The 22,054-nt window shown below is 33.1% G+C and overlaps 1 protein-coding gene across 2 annotated transcripts in view; it reads right to left on the bottom strand.

The window, feature by feature from the left end:
• Positions 1 to 22,054, bottom strand: part of LOC128191713 (11-beta-hydroxysteroid dehydrogenase type 2-like) — a 111,885-nt gene that overhangs the window by 47,700 nt on the left and 42,131 nt on the right. For both annotated transcript variants that reach the window (XM_052863931.1, XM_052863930.1), the window contains exon 6: positions 8,130 to 8,243. In XM_052863931.1, coding sequence (XP_052719891.1) covers positions 8,130 to 8,243 — 114 coding nt within the window. The remainder of the gene's footprint in view (positions 1 to 8,129; positions 8,244 to 22,054) is intronic.

Below are 22,054 nucleotides of genomic sequence, written 5' to 3'. Positions count from 1 at the left end.
TATCTAGAGCTGCCATGGATACTGTATGTAATAATTTTGGTTATAAGATGATAGACTCCTGTAAAAATAACAATTTTTTTATTGCAAATGGTCGAGATGGTAATGATATTGGTGTTGGTGCACTCACGTGCAAAAACAGTAGTACCGTAGATTATGTTTTATGTAGTCTAGAGCTGTTTCAGTATCTATGTAATTTTCAAGTTCTAGACTTTTGTAATTTATTTTCTGATGTACATAAGCCTATATCTTTTTCTATCATGACAAATGTCACCGCTTCAATTGTTAATTCTTTACCTGCGAAAAACCAACCAACTGTGAAACTTTGGTCAGCAAACAATGCAGACGTTTTCCGTGAAAAGTTAGATCACTCCACCGTCGAAAGGATCACTGACGAACTATTACATTTAAAGACATCAAATACCGTGAATGAGGAAAATATTAAAACGGTGATGACAAAATTGTGTAAATTATTCATTACAACGGCAGAACAATCTTTTGGGAAAAAACATAGTGCTCCTGTAAATTCTAAGGATAAACCATGGTTTAACTCCAAATGTAAGACAGCAAGGAAGAAATTTCATTTAGCGAAGCGTATGCACAGCCGCAATCAATCTACAGAATTTAAGGCCACCTTAAAGTTAACAAGTAAACATTATAAAACAGTTATGGACGAATCCTTAAAGAAATACAGAAAGGACTTATCAAATAAATTGCAGAATCTATGTGCGTCGAATACTAGAGAATACTGGAACATTCTTAACAATTCAAATAAGACAAAAAAATGTTCTGCGGATATTGATACATTGTATAACTTTTTTAAAATATTGAATGAAAATGAAGGCGCTGAAACATGTGATAATATTATTGATCAATCGGATACGGTGAATGAATTACTTAATAGCCCTATCACTAGGGAAGAGATTGTGAATTCAATTATTAGTTTAAAAAACAACAAAGCCCCTGGCTATGACAATGTTATGAACGAACACATTAAAACTACTATATCGAATTTTTTACCACTGTATGAAAACTTGTTCAACATTATTTTTGATACTGGTATTGTCCCAGAGGAATGGTTAATAGGCATTATTAGACCAATATATAAAAATAAGGGTGACCCATCTAATCCAGAAAATTATAGACCAATCACTTTATTTAAGTTGCTTAGGGAACGTATTTACTAATATTTTAGGAACACGCATTGAACATTTTGCAGATGATATTTCACTTATTAAAGAAAGTCAGGCGGGATTTAGGAAAGGGTTTTCCACACTTGACAATATTCTAGTTCTGCAGTTTTTAACACACACACTGATCAACAGTAAAAAGAAATTATTCTGTGCATTTGTAGATTTCAAACAAGCTTTTGATACAGTATGGAGGGATGGGCTCTGGTACAAACTTCTTAAAAGTGGAATAAATGGTAAATGTTTTACATACATAAAAAACATGTACAAAGGTATAAAATCAAAAATATGTATTAATGGTTTTTCATCTGATCTTTTTACTTGTAATGTCGGTGTACGACAAGGAGAAAGTTTATCTCCATTCTTGTTTTCCTTGTATATAAATGATCTAGAAGATTATTTGTTAGATAAAAACATAACTGGACTGTCTACAATTACTGAGGGAATTGAAAAGGAACTATTTTTATATTTAAAAATGTTTATCCTGTTTTATGCAGACGATACTGTTATTTTAGCTGAGTCTGCAAACGACTTACAATTTGCCCTTAATGAATTCTATAGATACTTTGATACGTGGAAACTTACTGTTAATATTTGTAAAACAAAAATTGTTGTATTTTCTAAAGGTCGTCAACCCAAATATGTCTTTTCATATTATGGTTTACCTATTGAAATAGTTAAGGAATTTAATTATCTCGGTGTAATTTTCTCAAGAACAGGTTCATTTTTCAAAGCAAAAAAACGGCTATGTGAGCAAGCACAGAAATCAATGTATGGAGTTATAAGGAAGATAAGAACTTTTAATTTACCTATTGAGTGTCAATTAGATTTATTTGATAAAATTGTTGTACCAGTTTTATTGTATGCATGCGAAGTTTGGGGTTATGAAAATATTGAGATTATTGAACGTGTCCATTTAAAATATCTGAAACATATACTTAATCTGAAAAGTTGTACACCTAGTTACATGGTATATGGTGAAACTGGACGATTTCCTCTGTATATAACCATTTTTACTAGAATGATTTCATTCTGGGCCAACATAATCAATAACAGTGAAAACAAGTTAAGCAAAATCATATATATGTATGTACGTATTCTTTTTGATAAGGGACAAATATTAAATCCATGGCTATGCTCTTTAAAAAATGTTTTAGATAAATGTGGGCTTTCAAATTTATGGTGTGATCATGAATCGTACCATTATAAATCCAGTTGGATTAAGAGAACTATTAACCAAAGGTTAAGAGATCAATTTTTACAAAAATGGCATAACGATATTCAGGAATCGACTAAGGGTGTTACATATAGAATTTATAAAACAAATTTTGAATGTGAACGCTACTTACTCAGTAAATTAAGAAAAATATTAGTTAAGTTTAGAACTACAAATCATCATCTTCCGGTTGAAATAGGAAGGTGGGGTATTGTTGAAAGAAGTAAACGTTATTGTAATTTGTGTAATTGTAACAAAATTGGTGATGAATTTCATGTTATATTAGAATGCAAGGCATTAAGTAAATTACGAAGTCAGTTTTTAGATACATATTACTGTTCTTCTCCTAACACTAAAAAGTTATGAAATCATGTCTTCAGTCGATTATATCACATTAAGAAAACTGTGTTTCTTTATTTCAAAAATTAATCATATTGTTCGTTCACCCCACTTACTTTCTTGAACTTTACAACTATATTGTATATATGTAAATATGTTTGCTCTTCTTATGTACCTCTTGTACCATTATATGGTGTTGAGTGAAAATAAACTGAAACTGAAACTGAAGCCAAAAATAAGGGTAGAAGACAGCCAAAGGTGAGAAAAGCTAGGTAACAGGTGCTTGGTCACGATAATTACTATATAAACACTGCCACAGGCGATAACGGTCATTTAGCATATTACGAGGCGTAGGAAATCCTAATTACTGTATGTACAAGTGCAATGGACATTTTAAGTTTTAAAACCGATGTTTTAATGCATTATTAAATAAACTTAGAAAAATATACATCCGAGTAACCGAGTACTGATTTTAGTATTCGATACTCGGACGTTCGATCGAGTACCCGGTTAATCCCTACTAAAAGCATTTCATCAATTTAATTTACCCGGTATGCAGTTTTCGTAAATTAAATAGAAAAGTTTCAAAACTTCTTCAAGACTAAATAAAAAAAAAGAAAAAAAAAGAAAGAAAGAAAGAAAGCATACTTATCAATTTAAATGAAGAAGCATTGATGAATGATTTTAAACACATTCTATAAGTATAACATTTTTAAAATGCATACCGTATTTTATTCTAGATAGTTCCATCATAAGTACGTGTAGCTGTCAATCATTTTTTGGTCGAGTTAGATAACTCGCGTTTCAGTCCGATACTTTTCTAATTGTGTAGACCTCGACGATGTTGATTTGTTGGACAACTCTACCACTGGGGTATGCAGTTTTTTTTAAATTGAGACACCTGTTCTAAACCGCGTTGCAATATGGACAGGAGGGGTGCGCAGAAAATACTGTCGATTTTATAAAGTTCTGGATCTGCATCATTCTTCCTCGGAACTGATGACTTAGTACGTACAATATATATATATATATATATATATATATATCTGGGGCTTGTTTTGCAGGTGTCACTACAGTATTTCACTGAAGGTTCACGTCAAAACATGGCTGAGGCAAAATAATTCCCGAGTTTTCCTTTGAATTTTGGGCTCGAGACAGGAGCTGATTTTTTTATGAGATGAAAAACAGTGTGTAAGAGGTCTAACTATCCCAGTTTTGTAATAATGCGAGGTCATTAGAATTTTTGATGCGTGTTTTTTCCGAGGGGGATGAAAAGGCCCGGGCTTGATTTTCATGCACATGTGTAACTTCGAGGTAAGCAAAGTCTCACGCCTTGTGTATTTTACTAGAAAATTGTAAATGAAGCGTTGTTTAAAACGGTGTCAAGAGGATTTTTTATCCAGAAGTTCGTTTTGAAATTTTAATCTGTATGTAAAGTTGTGCAATTTTGGTAAGAATATATAGTAAAATTTAATACTTTAGTGCAACCTTTAGCACTTTTAAAAGATTTCCTCTCAAAATAGTTTTCGTTCAATAAATACAGGGGATGGCAATTGCTCACCAGTAAACCGATTCATCGGTCGGAACGATGGTAACCGGTTACGAGTACAAAATTTGTAATCAGTAAATCGTATTAAAAAAATGGACACATTTTTCTTAAAGAGACAGTACAGCTGAAAACAAATGACTTTAATTTTGTGTGAATGACTTCAGATTTACCCATTGTATCGTTAGGAAATAAGAAATAACGTTGATTGTAATAGTTGAAATGCATAAAAATCCCTTTCGCATACCTAATTAGCGTAATTATGTGCTTCCGGAAATTTAAGGGTCGTACAAACCGGAATAATCTTTTATCGTTTATTTCTACCACATGGACTTTGATTGACAGTAATTGACACGTGCAGAAAAACTACAAGATCTTCGTCCGACTACGGTCATCAAGGTATACGAGGTAAAAGGGACTCTCTAAACGGAACACATAATCAATTTCTCAATAATTTATTGATGGTTTACCAATTTCGGTTCATTTTAAGGTCAGACGACACGTTCCTCGATTTCATATAACTTTTTCCAGGAATTTGTTAATGGTCTACAACTACTATGACAAGCTTTCTTGCAAAATTTTAGGGTACCTTACCAGGCATTTCTGCAAAATACTTGAGTATGCAATTTCCTATATGATCTTTTTGATAATACACTTGAATGGCTGCATATGTTTTGTTTACAGTAAATACGCATGCAAATTAGTATAGAAGGCTGAACCCCGGAACAAGAGAAAATATCTTAATGAAGAAGGTAATTAATTAGAAACAATAAGGAAATCTAATCCTTAAGTATTTTTTTCGAAATTTAGTAGGAGAAAAGTTAACAAAGTAAATGTTTCACTTGTGGATTTACACATTTCAAATCCCTTGCTTGTATTAATCATACAGCTGTGGGAAATGACATGGTCGAAGTTGAAAAAGAGGTAATTTTTTAAGAATTAGAAAGTGACATATCTTTAAATGAAATTGAAGATGCTTTAAAGACTTTAAAACCAGGTAAAAGTCATGGACTGGATGGTATAATTAATGAATATTTCATTGAATTCAAGGACATTTTGGTACCTTTTGTACACACAATTTTTAACGCTATGTTTACAACAGGTCATTTTCCACACATACTGTGTGAGTCTCTTATTGTACCAATATATAAAAGGGTGGGACAACTGATCCTGCCAATTAAAGATTAATTAGTTGTATGTCAAAACTTTTTACTTCAATTTTGAATAAGAGATTTATGTCATGGGCCGAGAGAAATGATGTTATCACAGACGCAGTTCGGGTTTAGACCATTTCATAGTACTGTTGATGCCATTTTTGCATTACAAACAATCGTGAACAAATATCTCCCGAAAAAATGTAGATTGTTTTGCGGCTTCGTAGATTTCAAGCGTGCCTTTGACACAGTGGATAGGGTTCAAATGTGGAAAAAAATTTCAATGTATGGAATCTGAGGATTTTACGTTCACTTTATAATAATATTAAGTCTTGTGTTTTATTAGATGGTAAGTTATCAGATTTTTTGTGAATAATCTTGGTGTTTTACAAGGGGAAATAATTTCCCCTCTCCTTTTTACCCTCTATGTCAATGATTGCGAAATGGAATTTTTAAGCAATGGAAATACTCCAATTGAATTACAAGAGCTATCCTTATTTTTACTGATGTACGCAGACGACATGGTTATTTTTTCTCAGTCTGCTGCTGTCGATGTTGAATACTTTATAAAATTATACAGAGAAATGGTCGTTAACGTTTAATGTAAACAAAACAAAAATAATGGTTTTCAGAAATGGGGAAGTTTTACGAACAGAAGATGTGTGGTTTTATAAGTGTAAACAAATTGAAGTAGTGAACAGTTTTTGTTATCTCGGACTTTTGTTGAATTACAATGGCAAATTTCATGTTACGCAAAAACAATTGTCATTACAATGTATGAAAGCGCTTTTTGCACTGAAATGAAAATGTTGTAATATGAGTCTTAATTTTACTACGCTTTTTGTCCCTTTTTGACACTTATGTAGGAAGCATTGCTTACTACGGTTGTGAAGTCTGGGGCTTTCATTCATCCCCAGATATAGAAAAAAATCATCTTAATTATTGGAAACATACTTAATGTTAAAAGGGGCACATCTAATGCAGTTATTTATTGTGAATTGGGCAGAATGCCTCTGCATATGTATCAGAAAAATACGTATTTTAAGATACTGGATGAAACTTTTATCATCAAAAAACTGCATTATGAATTCATGTTATGTTAATATGTATAATGAAACTTTAGGTAAAAACAAATGTAAAAACTGGGCTGCAGAGATCAAGAACATGTTAACAAGTATTGGGCTAATGAACTTATGGGAAAACCAATTTTTTGAAAAGCCAGAAATTATTTTAACAATCGCCAAGCAACGTATTTTTGATAACTTTAAACAGTCTCTACTAGCTGACATAAATGCCTCTTCGAAATGTACAATCTATAAATATTTAGTTGATCATTGTACCTTGCAGTCATATCTAACAAAAAGAATTCCTTTACAATATAAGAAACTTATATGTAAAATAAGATTATCATCCCATTGTCTTACCATCGAAACTGGCAGATATAACAATGTTTCATTACAAAGACGTTTATGTCCTCTATGTGCTTTAGATATAGAAGATGAATATCATTTTATTTTGAAATGTCCCTATTACTGTAACTTAAGAGAAAAATTCCTTAAGAAGTTTTATTATATTAAACCATCTGTCTTATATTATTTCTATTATTGTCAACACAAAATGTAAAAGATTTGTGCAATTTAGGTAAATATATTAAGAATGCTTTTGTAATCAGAAAACTTCATGTATAAACTTACCTTTTTCAAGTGACCAGTATATGTATTGTAACATGTGTATATTAATTGTATATGTCTATGAGCTGTACATCTGTTGACCAATAAACAATACAATACAATACGTTGCGATGTAAATATTTGATAGGTTAAAGGTAATCATTAATTTTAATGGAATAATTAGATTTATTTCATGGAGATATTTGTAATTTTCTGAAAGTTTATACATTAATGAGTAGTCCAAAATACCGAACCCGATCGGAAATAGCAGCAACAAGAACGAAGAACGTTCATAATTCAACATTTTCAAACATCGTTAAGAGCTTTAATTTAGGGATAATTGGTTTCTTCATATCTTGTATACCGGAGGTAAAGGTGCTAATATTTGTTTGAACACCTCAAAATTGTCAAAAAAAATTAAAGCTAAATAATCGTTAAACTATGTAACAGCGTTACAAGACAAACTGAACAAACTGGAAAGTGGAGTGTCGAAATGTTAAAATTTAAAAAAAAAAAAAAATCAAAACGGTGATCTTCTCAAAGGGTGGTCTTAAAATAGGAATATTTCTAAATTTCGCTGGTCTAGCAAGAAGATATTTATGATTTGATGCAAGCAATTGATTATATTTAAGCAAAAAATGAATGTGAATCGATGAGTAAATCTGTTTTGTTTCATGTAACACACTTATAAAAACAAATATTGTGGATAAGCGATTTTTTGTTCAATGGCCAGTAGTATGAAAACACTGTCAAAACATCATATTTACTGGCAGAAATTTGTGTTTTCCTTCATTTTAATCTTATTTGACAATGTTTATCACTAGTTTGCAAATTTATTTAAATCATGATTTCGGGGTGTGGCGGGAACCACACAGGTATTTAAATTTTTACACAAGAATTAAATGAGGGAAATAAGATTATATTACACAGTTGGGGAAGGGGTTCAATTTTATACATAGGAAGATACAGGGGATTGTTAAAAAACAACTTATTACACTGTTACATATGTATTCTTACTTTTTTGTTTGAATTTGATATAAAAACATTCTTGTCCATAGTCTTTTTTGACGATCGGTGAAGCCTTGTTCCACCATCTGTTTCCTGTGGCTATCATGTCGTATGACATTATTCCTAAAAATGTAATTAAGTCAGCTCTTTGAAAAGCAGAAAATGTCTAGTATATATGGATAAATTAAATAATATGGTGCAATATTAGTTTTAATCAATATAAAATCGTTGACATTTATATTTGCTCTTTGAAACTGCTTTCAAATACATTGTAAAGCTCATTAATTCTCAAAATTTATTCAATTACCTATTGTTTTATCAATTTTAGCAATTAGCAGGGGTAAAAGGTTTTTGGCATGTCCATTAGTCATTCAGTCCGTCAAACCTCTTGTCTTTTGACAGGGTAACTCCTCTAAAACAGCTGAACATGAATTTGTGAAACTTTGTAGAAAAATAGGACAAAATATGTATATTTCCATAGAACTAGGAAATTCTGATTTGGAAATTAAGAATTAACTTAGAAATTTAGCTAATAGTATTATAAATAAAGTACTGAACAGTCTGTTTGCCAAACTCCTCTAAAACTGATGCAGATTTTTTTTTAGGAAACTTTGTACGTAAGAAAGAAACAATGTTGCTGTGCACTGAAATAGGAAATTATTATTGAATCAATTATTTTTTCTGAAATTTTGTCCATTTTCACTTATTTTTAACATTATTTGATACACCAAAAATACTGTCCAGTTTCTCAGCTAAACTTATTTTACATTGCTGCACAGAATTATGTGAAACTTAAGAACTTCAATGAGGACGTGAATACTACCATGCTATTTCGATTTCATCATTTACCAGGAATTTTCCCTTAATGAATTGGAAAGTTTAGCCATAAGAAGTATAGACACTGTATTAAAATAGTGAGTTTCTCCTCTGTAACAAATTAATTAAGAACATAGGCGAATAAGATACATAACTAGTAGGCTAATTGCTCTCGAACAATTAGAGGTCTTTCCACCTTGCTATTTTTAATGAATTGCTAGATTGCTCTATAAGGTATACAAAAATTATCATACCTATGATACATGTTGTACTATAAAATGGGGAAACCACTACGCCATAAAATGATAAATGATTTTTAAAGAGAGTTTTTTTTTTCAAGCAATTTCTTTAAGAATGTATATGTTGTATATATCGTAAACATTTATTAAAGGACTTTTCTGATTTTTCCCACTTACTATGAACAAAACTGAGCCTAGTGAATATTCTTTACACAATCATATAAACAGTAAACCTAACAATAGAAGAGAGTGTTCTAGAGGCTAGCTGTCTTTGTACACCCCTGCAAATGTGTTCGGAATGTTTTCTTTATCGTTGCTAAGTATGTAATATTCCAGAGGTGCTCGAATGAAAGTTCACGAGACTTCACCAAGATTTGTTCAGTTCCTGTGAAATTTCGAGTGGAAGTATAAGTGTTCGGATGATATTCTCAAAATACAAAAGTACTGGTCGTTTTTCATATCGTATCCTACTTTGGTTTTTGTTAAAACATGAAACTCTTTTATTATTTTTGTCTTATTTCACCATTTAGCGGTTTTTATATTAAACGATAATATTCAGAACAGAGTTATCGTTCGTGTTCAACCACGTGTTGAGTGGTTGAAAATATAAAAATTGCGTGGCTTAATAAATTCATATCCATGTTTGATGCTTGTGGTGTGCAATACCATGTTTTAAAAAAAATAATGGATGTCTGTTTTACATAAAAACTTAGTATATCGAGTCATTTTCAAGGAACATTCTGCATAAAATAGTATAGTCTGTTTCACTATTGATGCTATTTCTAGTTCAGGAGCGGATCGAAAACTAATCCTCAAGGGGGATCTCTACTTTTCATGTTAATTGTTGCAACAGCAGACAAAAACTATTTTTTTGTATTTTTACATTTATTTCTAGAACACATTTTATCCACCTATTAATGAAGATCAAGTTTAAAATCAATAAACCTCTAGATTTAATAATTGACTACAATAGTACCTAGATTCTATGAACTAGACTATAAACACGAGGCACGATTTTTAGTGCGAAACTGAAAGGGTCAAATAAAACCACGTGGTCTAGAATTTAAATGACAATAACATTCGCAGGGGTGAAAATAAATGGGTTCACTGTAAAAACCAGTTCCACTTGAGTAACCACAGGACTTGATGTGATACCTGGCTGACTCAATTGAATACCTTATTGCGCAATCCAGCAAGCTTTTGAAACCCTTTCTATAATTCTGTATTTCAAAACATGAAAATTCATTTATTAACAGCTTTCCAAATGACCTTGACCTTTGATCTTTATGTCATTTTGTTCGGTCAGGGTAGACGCCTCTATTCCAAGTGATCATAAGTCTCTGTGATAAATAGTAAAAAGTTGGAAGTGATTTTAACGAAGTTCAAAACTCTCAGGGGCAATAACTGCTAGAAGTGGGCCTCAGATCCTTTTGGTATGAATAGATTGGAAAACTCTCTAACTGTACTGAAGACATTGGTAAAAGTTCCAAGTCTCTATCTCCTATGGTGTCAATTGAGTAGTGATAACAATTATTTAGTATAAAAGGGGCAATAACTTCGTAATTATTCGGTAAGTGTGAGCCAAGGGGCTATATTTTTCAATATTTTACGGTGTCCTACTGCATCCATGAAAAAAAATTCTTTAGCGTTCTAAACAAAAGAGATCTAAAAATTCGTTAATTAACAGATTTCCAATTGACCTTTGACCTTCATGTCATTTTGTTCGACCAAGGTAGACGCTTCCATCCCAAGTGGTCCGAAGTCTCTATGATCAGTAATAAAAAAGTTGGAAGTGATTTTATGGAAATTTAAATTCTTTCAGGGGCGATAACTACTAGAAGGGGGCCTCAGATCCTTTCGGTATGAATTGATTGGAAAACCCTCTAATTGTACTAAAGACATTGGTAAAAGTTCCAAGTCTCTATCTCCTAGACTAGAGGAAAAGCGATAACAAGTATTTTCTTCTCAAAGGGCAATAACTCTGTAAGTTCTGGGAGTTTTTGGCACAGGGTCAATTGGTACCATAACTTTTAATGAGCAACTACATAAAGTTTGAAATGTTTGGATAACCCTAATAACAAAAAAATAACACTGTTTTGTACCAGTTTAATTAAAAATGAAGGCCACATGCAAGCTCCGGTAATACATTTAAAAATCATAATTTTCATAACTGAAGGATGAGATCCCTTCCCATATGATAATACAAATGAGCAGCACTTTATGTGCAATTTGGGGTTGAACTGTTTGCAGTGAATTTTCAGTTAATTAATAATCTTAACATTTCATGTCATAGAAAGTATAACGGTCTATAAAATTATTACAAACAAAATTAAAAATTAAATTATGCCCCCTCCCCGTGGCGGTTGCCGGTTTTAGATTTGCTTCTGTGTGCCTTCATGTACACCATCGTGTGCACAGATTTAGAGAAGGGGTCGGAGTGAGGGGTCCAGACCCCCCCCCCCCATGAAAATTCATTTATATCAATTGTAAAATTACCAAAAATACACCTTGGACCCCAATGCTCTTACAGACATGTAAACGCTCTAACCCATTGCGCTTCAATGTTAGGTAACATTATTTGGGGGGTAAATATTTAATTAATATTTAATATACTTTATAGTTTATAGTGCAAGTGGATTTGAAGAATAGGTCATAAAAATACATGCATGTTACAAATAACTGATCTTTGCCTGAAGTTACGTACACAACACAGGTCTGCATGTCTGTTTAGCGGGTACTAGTTTTACCCAGCTCTCCGATTAGATGGGTTCACGTGTATACATACATGTCTGTGTTTCCATTTGCAGAAAAGGATTAGTTAAGATCAACTAAAGGAATTCATTATTGTGTTTCAATTAGATTATCATTATGATGTTGACCAATATAGGTAAGCATAATACATGTAGTAGCAGTAGCACAATATAATGAGATGCTAGCATACATAAGTTCTACTTTCACTTTCTAAATGTGATCTCCCTTTGACAGCATACTGTATCATCATCTTTTAATATTTAAATAAGCTTTTCATCGTTACCTATCCTATCGCATTTGTAAAGTTTCTGTCATTTTAGTTGCAAAAGTTATTTTTGTCATTTGTCAGACTTGCACTATTGAGTTGACCCCATATTGACCCTGTATAAACAATTTCTTATTAAATTTGTGTATTACATGTAAGTAAGTGTACTAGACACTTATCATTTTTAAATGAGTTATAATAGGAAGGAAGGAGTATTTCTTTCTTAATGTATTATAATGCATCAAATACAATGTAGGTAATGACCTTATTGGACTGTTCTGGTCATGAAGCGATCAGGAAAATACAAAATATCTTCTAATGTCATTATGATGCATCAAATGGTGTAAAGTACATTAATGACCCCCAGCTTTTGTCTTTAACCCCCCCCCCCCCCCCGCCTTTATGAAATAGGAAATGATGATATACTGTATATTTTGTTAACTTCTGAGATCTGAGATCCTCATCCCTAAACCATATAATTTATTCTTGCTCTTTGTGTCATTGAGCATAAAATTGTATATAGAGTATGCCCCCTTGGAGGCACCCTGACATTCTAGAACTAGAAATAATAAAGTATACTATCTTATTCATATGTTACAGTAGTGTTTGATCCATGTGGGTAATTCCTAGCCTAATGATGTCACTGCTTTGTTTAGGAGACTTTACAATTGCCCCAAATAGGCGAATACACATGCATATAACATTTTGTTTATAAATCTTAAAAATTTAATTTAGCAATTTCCAAAATTTTAATGTGCATCAGGAGAGAAAAAGCAATCAAGAAATGATTTAAAATTTGCTACTGCATATTAAGCACACATATAAGAATGTATTAAGAAGACTGAATCTTTAGAACCAAGTTAGATTGGGGGGGGGGGGGGGGTGAATGTGGAGTACATGTATAAACATTTATAATTTGAATCATTTATTGTTATTAATTATACCCGCACTTTCTAAAGAAAGTTCGGGTATATTGTTGTTACCCTGTTCCGTCCGTTCGTCCGTCCGTCCGTCCGTCTGTCACGTTTTACTTTCTCAAACTGCTCTTACATCTTATAAACCAGCAAACTGAACTCTTGGAGTTTGATTTGGGGTATCATGTTGTTTTGTAAAAAGGTTTCAAAAATTCTCTGTTAATCCTAGGGGTCAAATATTTAGTAAAAAATGACGTTTTTTCAAATAAAACACTTTTTTCTCGAACTCCTCCTACATTTTCAACAGTAGACAAATCATCTTTTGAATATGTTTTAGGGTATCCTATAGATGCGCAATAAGGTTTCGGAATTTTCAATTTTGTCCTGGGGGTCATTTAATGGCTGAAAAATGACGTTTTTTGGTTTTTTTTTTTTACAAAAATCTGGTTTCAAAAACGTCTTTTTTTTGGCAGTAGCCAAATGATCTTCTAGAATATGATTGGGGGTGTCATATTGACGCGTGATCAGGTTCCAGAATTTTTTTTTATTAAGGGGATCAGTGGGCAACAAAAAATGACGTTTTTTTGCAAAAAACATATGGTCCCCAGAACTCCTCTTACAACTTTTGGAGTAGCTACGTCATCTCTTGGGATATAATTGGGGCTGTCCTATAGATGTGCAATAAGGTTTTTAAAAAATTTAAATTTCATCCAGGGAGTCAAATAGTAGCAGAAAATTGACGTTTATCACTAAAAAAAACATAGATCCAAGAGTTCGTCTTATGATTTAATGGATAGACAATCATATCTTGGGATATGATAGGAACTGTTCTATAGATGTGCAGTAAAGTTTTAAAAATTTGAATTTCATCCAGGGAGTCAAAAAGTAGCAGAAAAATGACGTTTATCACTTCAAAAAACATAGATCCTTGAACTCCTGATAGACACATCATATCTTGGGATATGATAGGAACTGTTCCATAGATGTGCATTACGGTTTTGAAAAATTAAATTTAACCCTGAGGCCCATTACCTACCGGTACATACCTTTTGATGCCTTTAAGGATCAAGAATATATATGGTTAAGGGTTTGGGATCTCAACCGTTTTCGAGATATTCGTGCACTTCCTGTTCAAGGGGGGTCCTGACCACCCCCGGGGCCCATGACCTACATACCGTTTGATGCCCCTTGACACAAGGAACAAGAATATATATGGTTTAAGGGTGGGGATCTCAACTGTTTTGAAGATATTAAGGGACTTGCTGTTTGAGGGGGTCAGGACCACTCACAGGGCCCATGACCTAAATAACATTTGATGCCCCTTGACATCAGAAACATGGATATATATGGTTTAGGGGTCATGCTTATAACAGTTTCTGAGATATATGGTAATTTCAAATTCCTGGGGGGTGGGGATGACCCTAGTCAGATCTAATAAACCCTATATATTGCTAGTAACAACCAATATATGGTTATGAAAACCCTTTATTATTATCTTTGTCCGTTTTCAAGTTATCATTTACAATAGAGTCTACGATTCTTCCTACAAGGTTCAATGTTAGACCCCACACCCTTTTGACACCCCCCCCCCCCCCCCCCCCCGAAAAGTGGTTGTCTAACCCAAAATGAGAAAAATCAAACCAAGTGGCACAACTAGATTTGCAGGCCTATCATATCCTAGAGTTTTGTACAATTATGTTCAGCCATCTCTGAGAAACAAGTTCAGAGCGGGAAAGAAGATGAAGAATAATAATACATGTATTAAGAATCGTACAAAAACAATAAGTCTCCAAACTTCATTCAGGAGACTAAATAATTAATAAAGATTAAATAGAGATAGGATCATCAAACATCAATAATTTAAAGATAATTGACAATTTCTGATTCTAAGGGGGTCAGGATGACCCCTTAGGGTCATGACTTACATGCCATAATGATCTGATGCGCCTGCATGACCTAAGGAGGAATAATATCTTTGGATTAAGGTGGGGATCTCAATGGTTTTTATGATATTTGATAATTTCAGGAAGAGCACTTGAGATCATGACCTACAAATGTACATACCATCTTAAATGCCTTGAACAAAGAAACAATAATATAATATGTACATGATATATGATTCAATTTAAGAACCCAGATATAGATCAATCATCTGTTTTGTAATACTTCCTATGTATATATACATGTACATGTATTAGTTTGTGTTTTGTTCTATACTATTCATGTTCATGACTGTAGTATGGCTTAGTCTTATTTTAAATTACATTAAAAAATTGTCAAATATATGACTTGGAACCCCCACTCCCAAACAAACTCAAATATAAACTGTTCTCCCCCCCCCCCCTCCCTTGTCGAATGATCTATTAAAATCAAAATATAATTTGGGTGTCTAAAAACTTATATAAACTGGTAAAAAATGTTATTCTTAAAAAAAATTACATTACACCTTGCATAATTGACAAATGATCTATTGAGATACGATCAGAGGTCATATTTCTACCTTTGGATCAATAAGTAGTATTCATTGACAAGTTAAGATAAATTAATAACAATAAATGATTCAAATTATAAATGTTTATACTCCACATTCATCCCCCCAATCTAACCTGCTTATAAAGATTCAGTCTTCTTAATACATTCTTACATGTGTACAGTAGCAAATTTTAAATCATTTCTTGATTGCTTTTTCTTTTGTGATTCACATTAACATTTTGGAAATTGCTTAATTCAATTTTTAAGATTTATAAACAAAATGTTATATGCATCACTGCCATGTGTGTTCACCTATTTGGGGCAATTGTAAAGTCTCCTAAACAAAGCAGTGACATCATTAAGCTAGGAATTACCCACATGGATCAAACACTACTGTATAACATATGAATAAGATGAAATACATTATTATTTCTAGTTCTAAAATGTCAGGGTGTCTCCAAGGGGGCATAATCTTACAATACAATTTTACGCGCAATGACACAAAAAGCAAAAATAAATTAAACGGTTTAGGGATGAGGATCTCAGATCTCAGAAGTTAACAAAATATACAGTGTATCATATCATTTCCTATTTCATAAAGGCGGGGGGGGGGGGGGGGGGTTAAAGACAACAGCTGGGGGTCATTAATGTACTTTACACCAGTTGATGCATCATAATGACTTTAGAAGTCCCATTAGGTCATGACCTACATTGTATTTGATGCATTATAATACATTAAGAAAGAAATACTCCTTCCTTCCTATTATAACTCATATAAAAAATATAAGTGTCTACACTTACTTACATATGTAATACACAAATGTAATAAGAAATTGTTTATACAGGGTCAATATGGGGTCAACTCAACAGTGCATGCAGTCTGACAAATGAAAAAAATAACTTTGGCAACTAAAATGACAGAAACTTTACAAATGCGATAGGATAGGTAACGATGATAAGCTTATTTAAATATTAAAAGATGATGATACAGTATGCTGTCAAAGGGAGATTACATTTAGAAAGTGAAAGTAGAACTTATATACATGTGTATGTATGCTGGCAGGAATCCCATGCTGGCATCTCATTATATTGTCAATGTGCTACTCCTACTACATGTATTATGCTTACCTAAATTGGTCAACATCATAATGATAATCCAATTAAAACACAATAATGAATTCCTTTAGCTGATCTTAACTACCGTAATCCTTTTCTGCATACGGAAAACACAGACATGTATGTATGGGTGTTGCTAAAACGCGGAACGGAAAACGGAACGGAATGGAAAATATCATCACGTTTATCGCTTAAAAAGGGTATAGACTGGCCAGAAACGATTTACTTTGTATCTTTTATTTATATCTAATGAATGATTATCAACATGTTACTATCTTATTAATATTCATATGAATGTCTATCAATTATAGCATTGTATTCATTCGGCTTTAGTTGAGTACGAAACGGAAAAATCAAATGTAAACGAATTGTGAAACATTAACATGATTAAACGAGCAAATTAGCTATAACTTTTTACTTACAGGTAACTCTCGATAGCTCGAAGTCCATGGGACCGAGGAAAAACTTCGAGGTTTCAAGAGTTCGAGTTTTCAAGAGTTCGGAATTTTCCAGGTTGACCGACGGGTTTTAAAATTAGTCTTACCGGATGTTATGATTCAGCCATTTATTTAGTGCTAACCTTACGCACGTGCTTAAACAACGTTTTCTTTTCGGTAAAATATACAGAAATTGATGTTTTTCTTTAAAACTGAATAAAACAAGTATTAAATAAATTCATAATAATTATTTATTTTATGCATCATATTAAGACCAGATTGCTCAGTACTACTGTACTGCTAGACGATCGACATGTCATAAATGTGATAACTGAGTACCACCCATTGTTCCCACTGTATGGGTCCTTCACCAGCTGTAAGAACTTGTTCAGGAATAATCATTATAATGACAATGATGCTGCTAAACATAATTTTTACAGTTTTATAATTCTAAAATTTGACAATGGCTCAATATCATCGTTTCGTCTCAATTAATTTCTCATTTTCATTGCGTCTCCAAATTATCGTAAAACGGTTGGTGTTGATTATAGATTAGGTATCGGTATGGGCAATCATCAAACAATTATCACCTTGCAGGACAAGTGTCGCCTAAATAAACAACCCGTGACACGGGTCCCGCGTCTAACGCCTGGAGCAATTTAAATGACCAAGGTGTTAATTAGGTATAGCGCTTGGAGATACAGGGCGACTTCGAGGTATCGAGGGTAAAAAACTATAGATTATGAATAACGGGACTTCAGTTTGACTTCGAGGGATCAAGGGTTTCGAGAGATCAAGAGTTCGAGAAATCAAGAGTAAATTTGCTTAGTTATATAGGGGAAAAAATCGGGACCCTAGACTCACTTCGAGCGATCAAGAACTTCGAGGGATCGAAGTTCGAGCCATCGAGAGTTACCTGTATTTCTCTTATATGGTATTGCTGGCATATCATCGTAACGTACGCAGTTAGTGAAAGCGTTTTATGCGTGTTTTGAGTATTTTTATATTATTTTCAAATATGATGTACATGATATACTTACATCAAAATTGAATTTTTGGTGTTCTAGACGATCTTTTATCATACAGACGATACAGTATCATTGAGATGGAAGAAAAAAACCGTAGGACTGACGACATTAAAAATCAAAATACAGTAAACATTAAAATACCCGGTAATTTGTGAAACTAGTAATTTGTGAAACTAGTATTTTTAGCAATGCAATTTTGTTTACGTTTGCATTACAAAGCATGCAGTTGTTTATTCCAGCAGCTATATATACATATGATCCGAATAGAGAGCTCTAGACGCTGCCTGGTTTGATTTTCCGATTATATATTGGGACTATAGTCTGTTGATCCCAAAATATTCATGCAGCACATCTGGACGATTTATAATGGAAAATGTTGACATTTTTTCTCCATTTGGAAGTCACTCAGAAGACCTTGCACAATTTTTCAACACTGAAAAAATGCAAAACCCCGTAGAGTTCTTTATTTTTAGCCGTGTATTTATACCAGCTGATAAGCTAGAGAGGACGTTTTAAAGAAAGAATAATGAGAATGTTTAATGCTTCTAAAAGAGAATCGCTTGAACCCTGAGGTATATATAAATATACAGCAAAAAGTGAATCAAGGATATTTTGGGACAGAATATAGTGGTCAATGCATGTACTTTTAATTTTGAGGAAATAAATATTCTTGAATAAATAATCTAATATTGCTAATCTTTCAAAAAAATTTAAAAAGGTACATAAAGTATATCGTTTTAGCATACTTAAAAAATCTATGAGGTAAATAACATTAGATAAGATTTTCCGTTTTCCTTCCGTTCCGTTTTCCGTTCCGCGTTTTAGCAACACCCATGTATGTACGTATACACTTGAACCAATCTAATCGAAGAGCTGGGTAAAACTAGTACCCGCTAATGAGACATGCAGACCTGTGTTGTGTACGTAACTTCAGACAAAGATCAGTCATATGTAACATGCATGTATTTTTATGACCTATTCTTCAAATCCACTTGCACTATTTTATTAGGTAAATAACAGCTTTAAGGTGGTGCAGGACACCTGCATATTGTGATGTACATGTATACTTCCTATTGAGATAAACAATAAAGTATGTTGAATATTGATTAAATATTTACCCCCCAAATAATGTTACCTAACATTAAAGCGCAATGGGTTAGAGCGTTTACATGTCTGTAAGAGCATTGGGGTTTAAGGTGTATTTTTGGTAATTTACGAATTTTCATGGGGAGGGGGGTCTGGACCCCTCACTCCCACCCCTTCTCTAAATCTGTGCACACGATGATGTTCATTTAGGCACACAGAAGCAAATCTAAAACCGGCAACCGCCAGAGGGAGGGGGCATAATTTAATTTTTAATTTTGTTTGTAATAATTATATAGACCATTATACTTCCTATGACATAAAATGTTAAGATTATTGATTAACTGATAATTCTCTGCAAACAGTTCTACCCCAAATTGCACGTAAAGTGCTACTCATGTCGCGATGTGTATTATCATATGGGAAGGGATCTCATCCTTCAGTTATGAAAATTATAATTTTTAAATGTATTACCGGAGTTTGCATGTAGCCTTCATTTTTAATTAAACTGGTACAAAACAGTGTTATTTAGGGGCACACACATGGTGCAGGTATTACTGTCTAATGACAGTATCTAGTTTTAACTTGTCAATGAATACTAGTTATTGATCCCAAGGTAGAAATATGATCTGATCATATCTCAATAGATCATTTGTCAATCATGCAAGATGTAATGTAATTTTTTTAAGAATAACATTTTTTACCAGTTTATAAAAGTTTTTGACACCCAAATTATATTTTGATTTTAATAGATCATTCGACAATTAAGGGAGGGGGGGCAGTTTATATTTGAGTTTGTTTGGGGGTTGGGGTTCCAAGTCATATATTTGACAATTTTTTAATGTAATTTAAAATAAGACTAAGCCATACTACAGTCATGGACATGAATAGTATAGAACAAAACACAAACTAATACATGTATATATACATAGGAAGTATTACAAAACATAGATGATTGATCTATATCTGGGTTCTTAAATTGAATCATATATCATGTACATATTATATTATTGTTTCTTTGTTCAAGGCATTTCAGATGGTATGTAGGTCATAATCCTTAGTTCTCTTGCTAAAATTTTCAAATATCATAAAAACCATTGAGATCCCCACCTTAATCCAAAGATAGTTATCCTCCTTAGGTCATGGCGCATCAGATTATTATGGCATGTAAGTCATGACCCTAAGGGATCATCCTGACCCCCTTAGAACCAGAAATTGTCAATTATCTTTAAATTATTGATGTTTGATGATCCTATGTCTATTTAATCTTTATTATTAAGTCTCCCGAATGAAATTTTGAGACTTATTGTTTTTGTATGGTTCTTAATACATGTATTATTATTCTTCGTCTTCTTCTTTTTCTTCTTTCCCGCTCTGAACTTGTTTCTCAGAGATGGCTGAACAGAAATGTACAAAACTCTAGGATATGATAGGCCTGCAAATCTAGTTGTGCCACTTGGTTTGATTTTTCTCATTTTGGGTTAGACAACCACTTTTCGGGGGGGGGGGGGGTGTCAAAAGGGTGTGGGGTCTAACATTGAACCTTGTAGGAAGAATCGTAGACTCTATTGTAAATGATAACTTGAAAACGGACAAAGATAATAATAAAGGGTTTTCATAACCATATATTGGTTGTTACTAGCAATATATAGGGTTTATTAGATCTGACTAGGGTCATCCCCACCCCCCAGGAATTTGAAATTACCATATATCTCAGAAACTGTTATAATCATGACCCCTAAACCATATATATCCATGTTTCTGATGTCAAGGGGCATCAAATGTTATTTAGGTCATGGGCCCTGTGAGTAGTCCTGACCCCCTCAAACAGCAAGTCCCTTAATATCTTCAAAACAGTTGAGATCCCCACCCTTAAACCATATATATTCTTGTTCCTTGTGTCAAGGGGCATCAAACAGTATGTAGGTCATGGGCCCCGGGGGTGGTCGTGACCCCCTCGAACAGGAACTGCACGAATATCTCGAAAACGGTTGAGATCCCCACCCCTTAACCATATATATTCTTGATCCTTAAAGGGCATCAAAAGGTATGTAGGTAATGGGCCTCAGGGTTAAATTTAATTTTTCAAAACCGTAATGCACATCTATGGAACAGTTCCTATCATATCCCAAGATATGATGTGTCTATCCATTAAATCATAAATCTAGGATCTATGTTTTTTTGAAGTGATAAACGTCAATTTTCTGCTACTTTTTGACTCCCTGGATGAAATTAAAATTTTTAAAACCTTACTGCACATCTATAGAACAGTCCCTATCATATCCCAAGATATGATGTGTCTATCCATTAAATCATAAGACGAGCTCTTGGATCTATGTTGTCTTTTTAGTGAAAAACGTCAATTTTCTGCTACTATTTGACTCCCTGGATGAAATTAAAAATTTTAAAAAACCTTATTGCACATCTATAGGATAGCCCCAATTATATCTTAAGAGATGACGTAACTACTCTAAAAGTTGTAAGAGGAGTTCTGTGAACCATACTTTTTTTGCAAAAAAACGTCATTTTTTGTTGCCCACTGATCCCCTTAATAAAAAAAAATTTCTGGAACCTGATCACACCTCAATATGACACCCCCCATCATATTCTAGAAGATCATTTGCCAAACAAAAAAAAATGACGTTTTTGAAACCAGTTTTTTTTTGTAAAAAAAACCCCGTCATTTTTCAGCCATTAAATGACCCCCAGGACAAAATTGAAAATTCCGAAACCTTATTGCGCATCTATAGGATACCCTAAAACATATTCAAAAGATGATTTGTCTACTGTTGAAAATGTAGGAGGAGTTCGAG

This window comes from Crassostrea angulata, chromosome 7, assembly GCF_025612915.1.
Source record: "Crassostrea angulata isolate pt1a10 chromosome 7, ASM2561291v2, whole genome shotgun sequence".
In the NCBI taxonomy this organism is placed as follows: Eukaryota; Metazoa; Mollusca; class Bivalvia; order Ostreida; family Ostreidae; genus Magallana; species Magallana angulata.
This window is presented reverse-complemented; position numbering and strand designations above follow the sequence as displayed.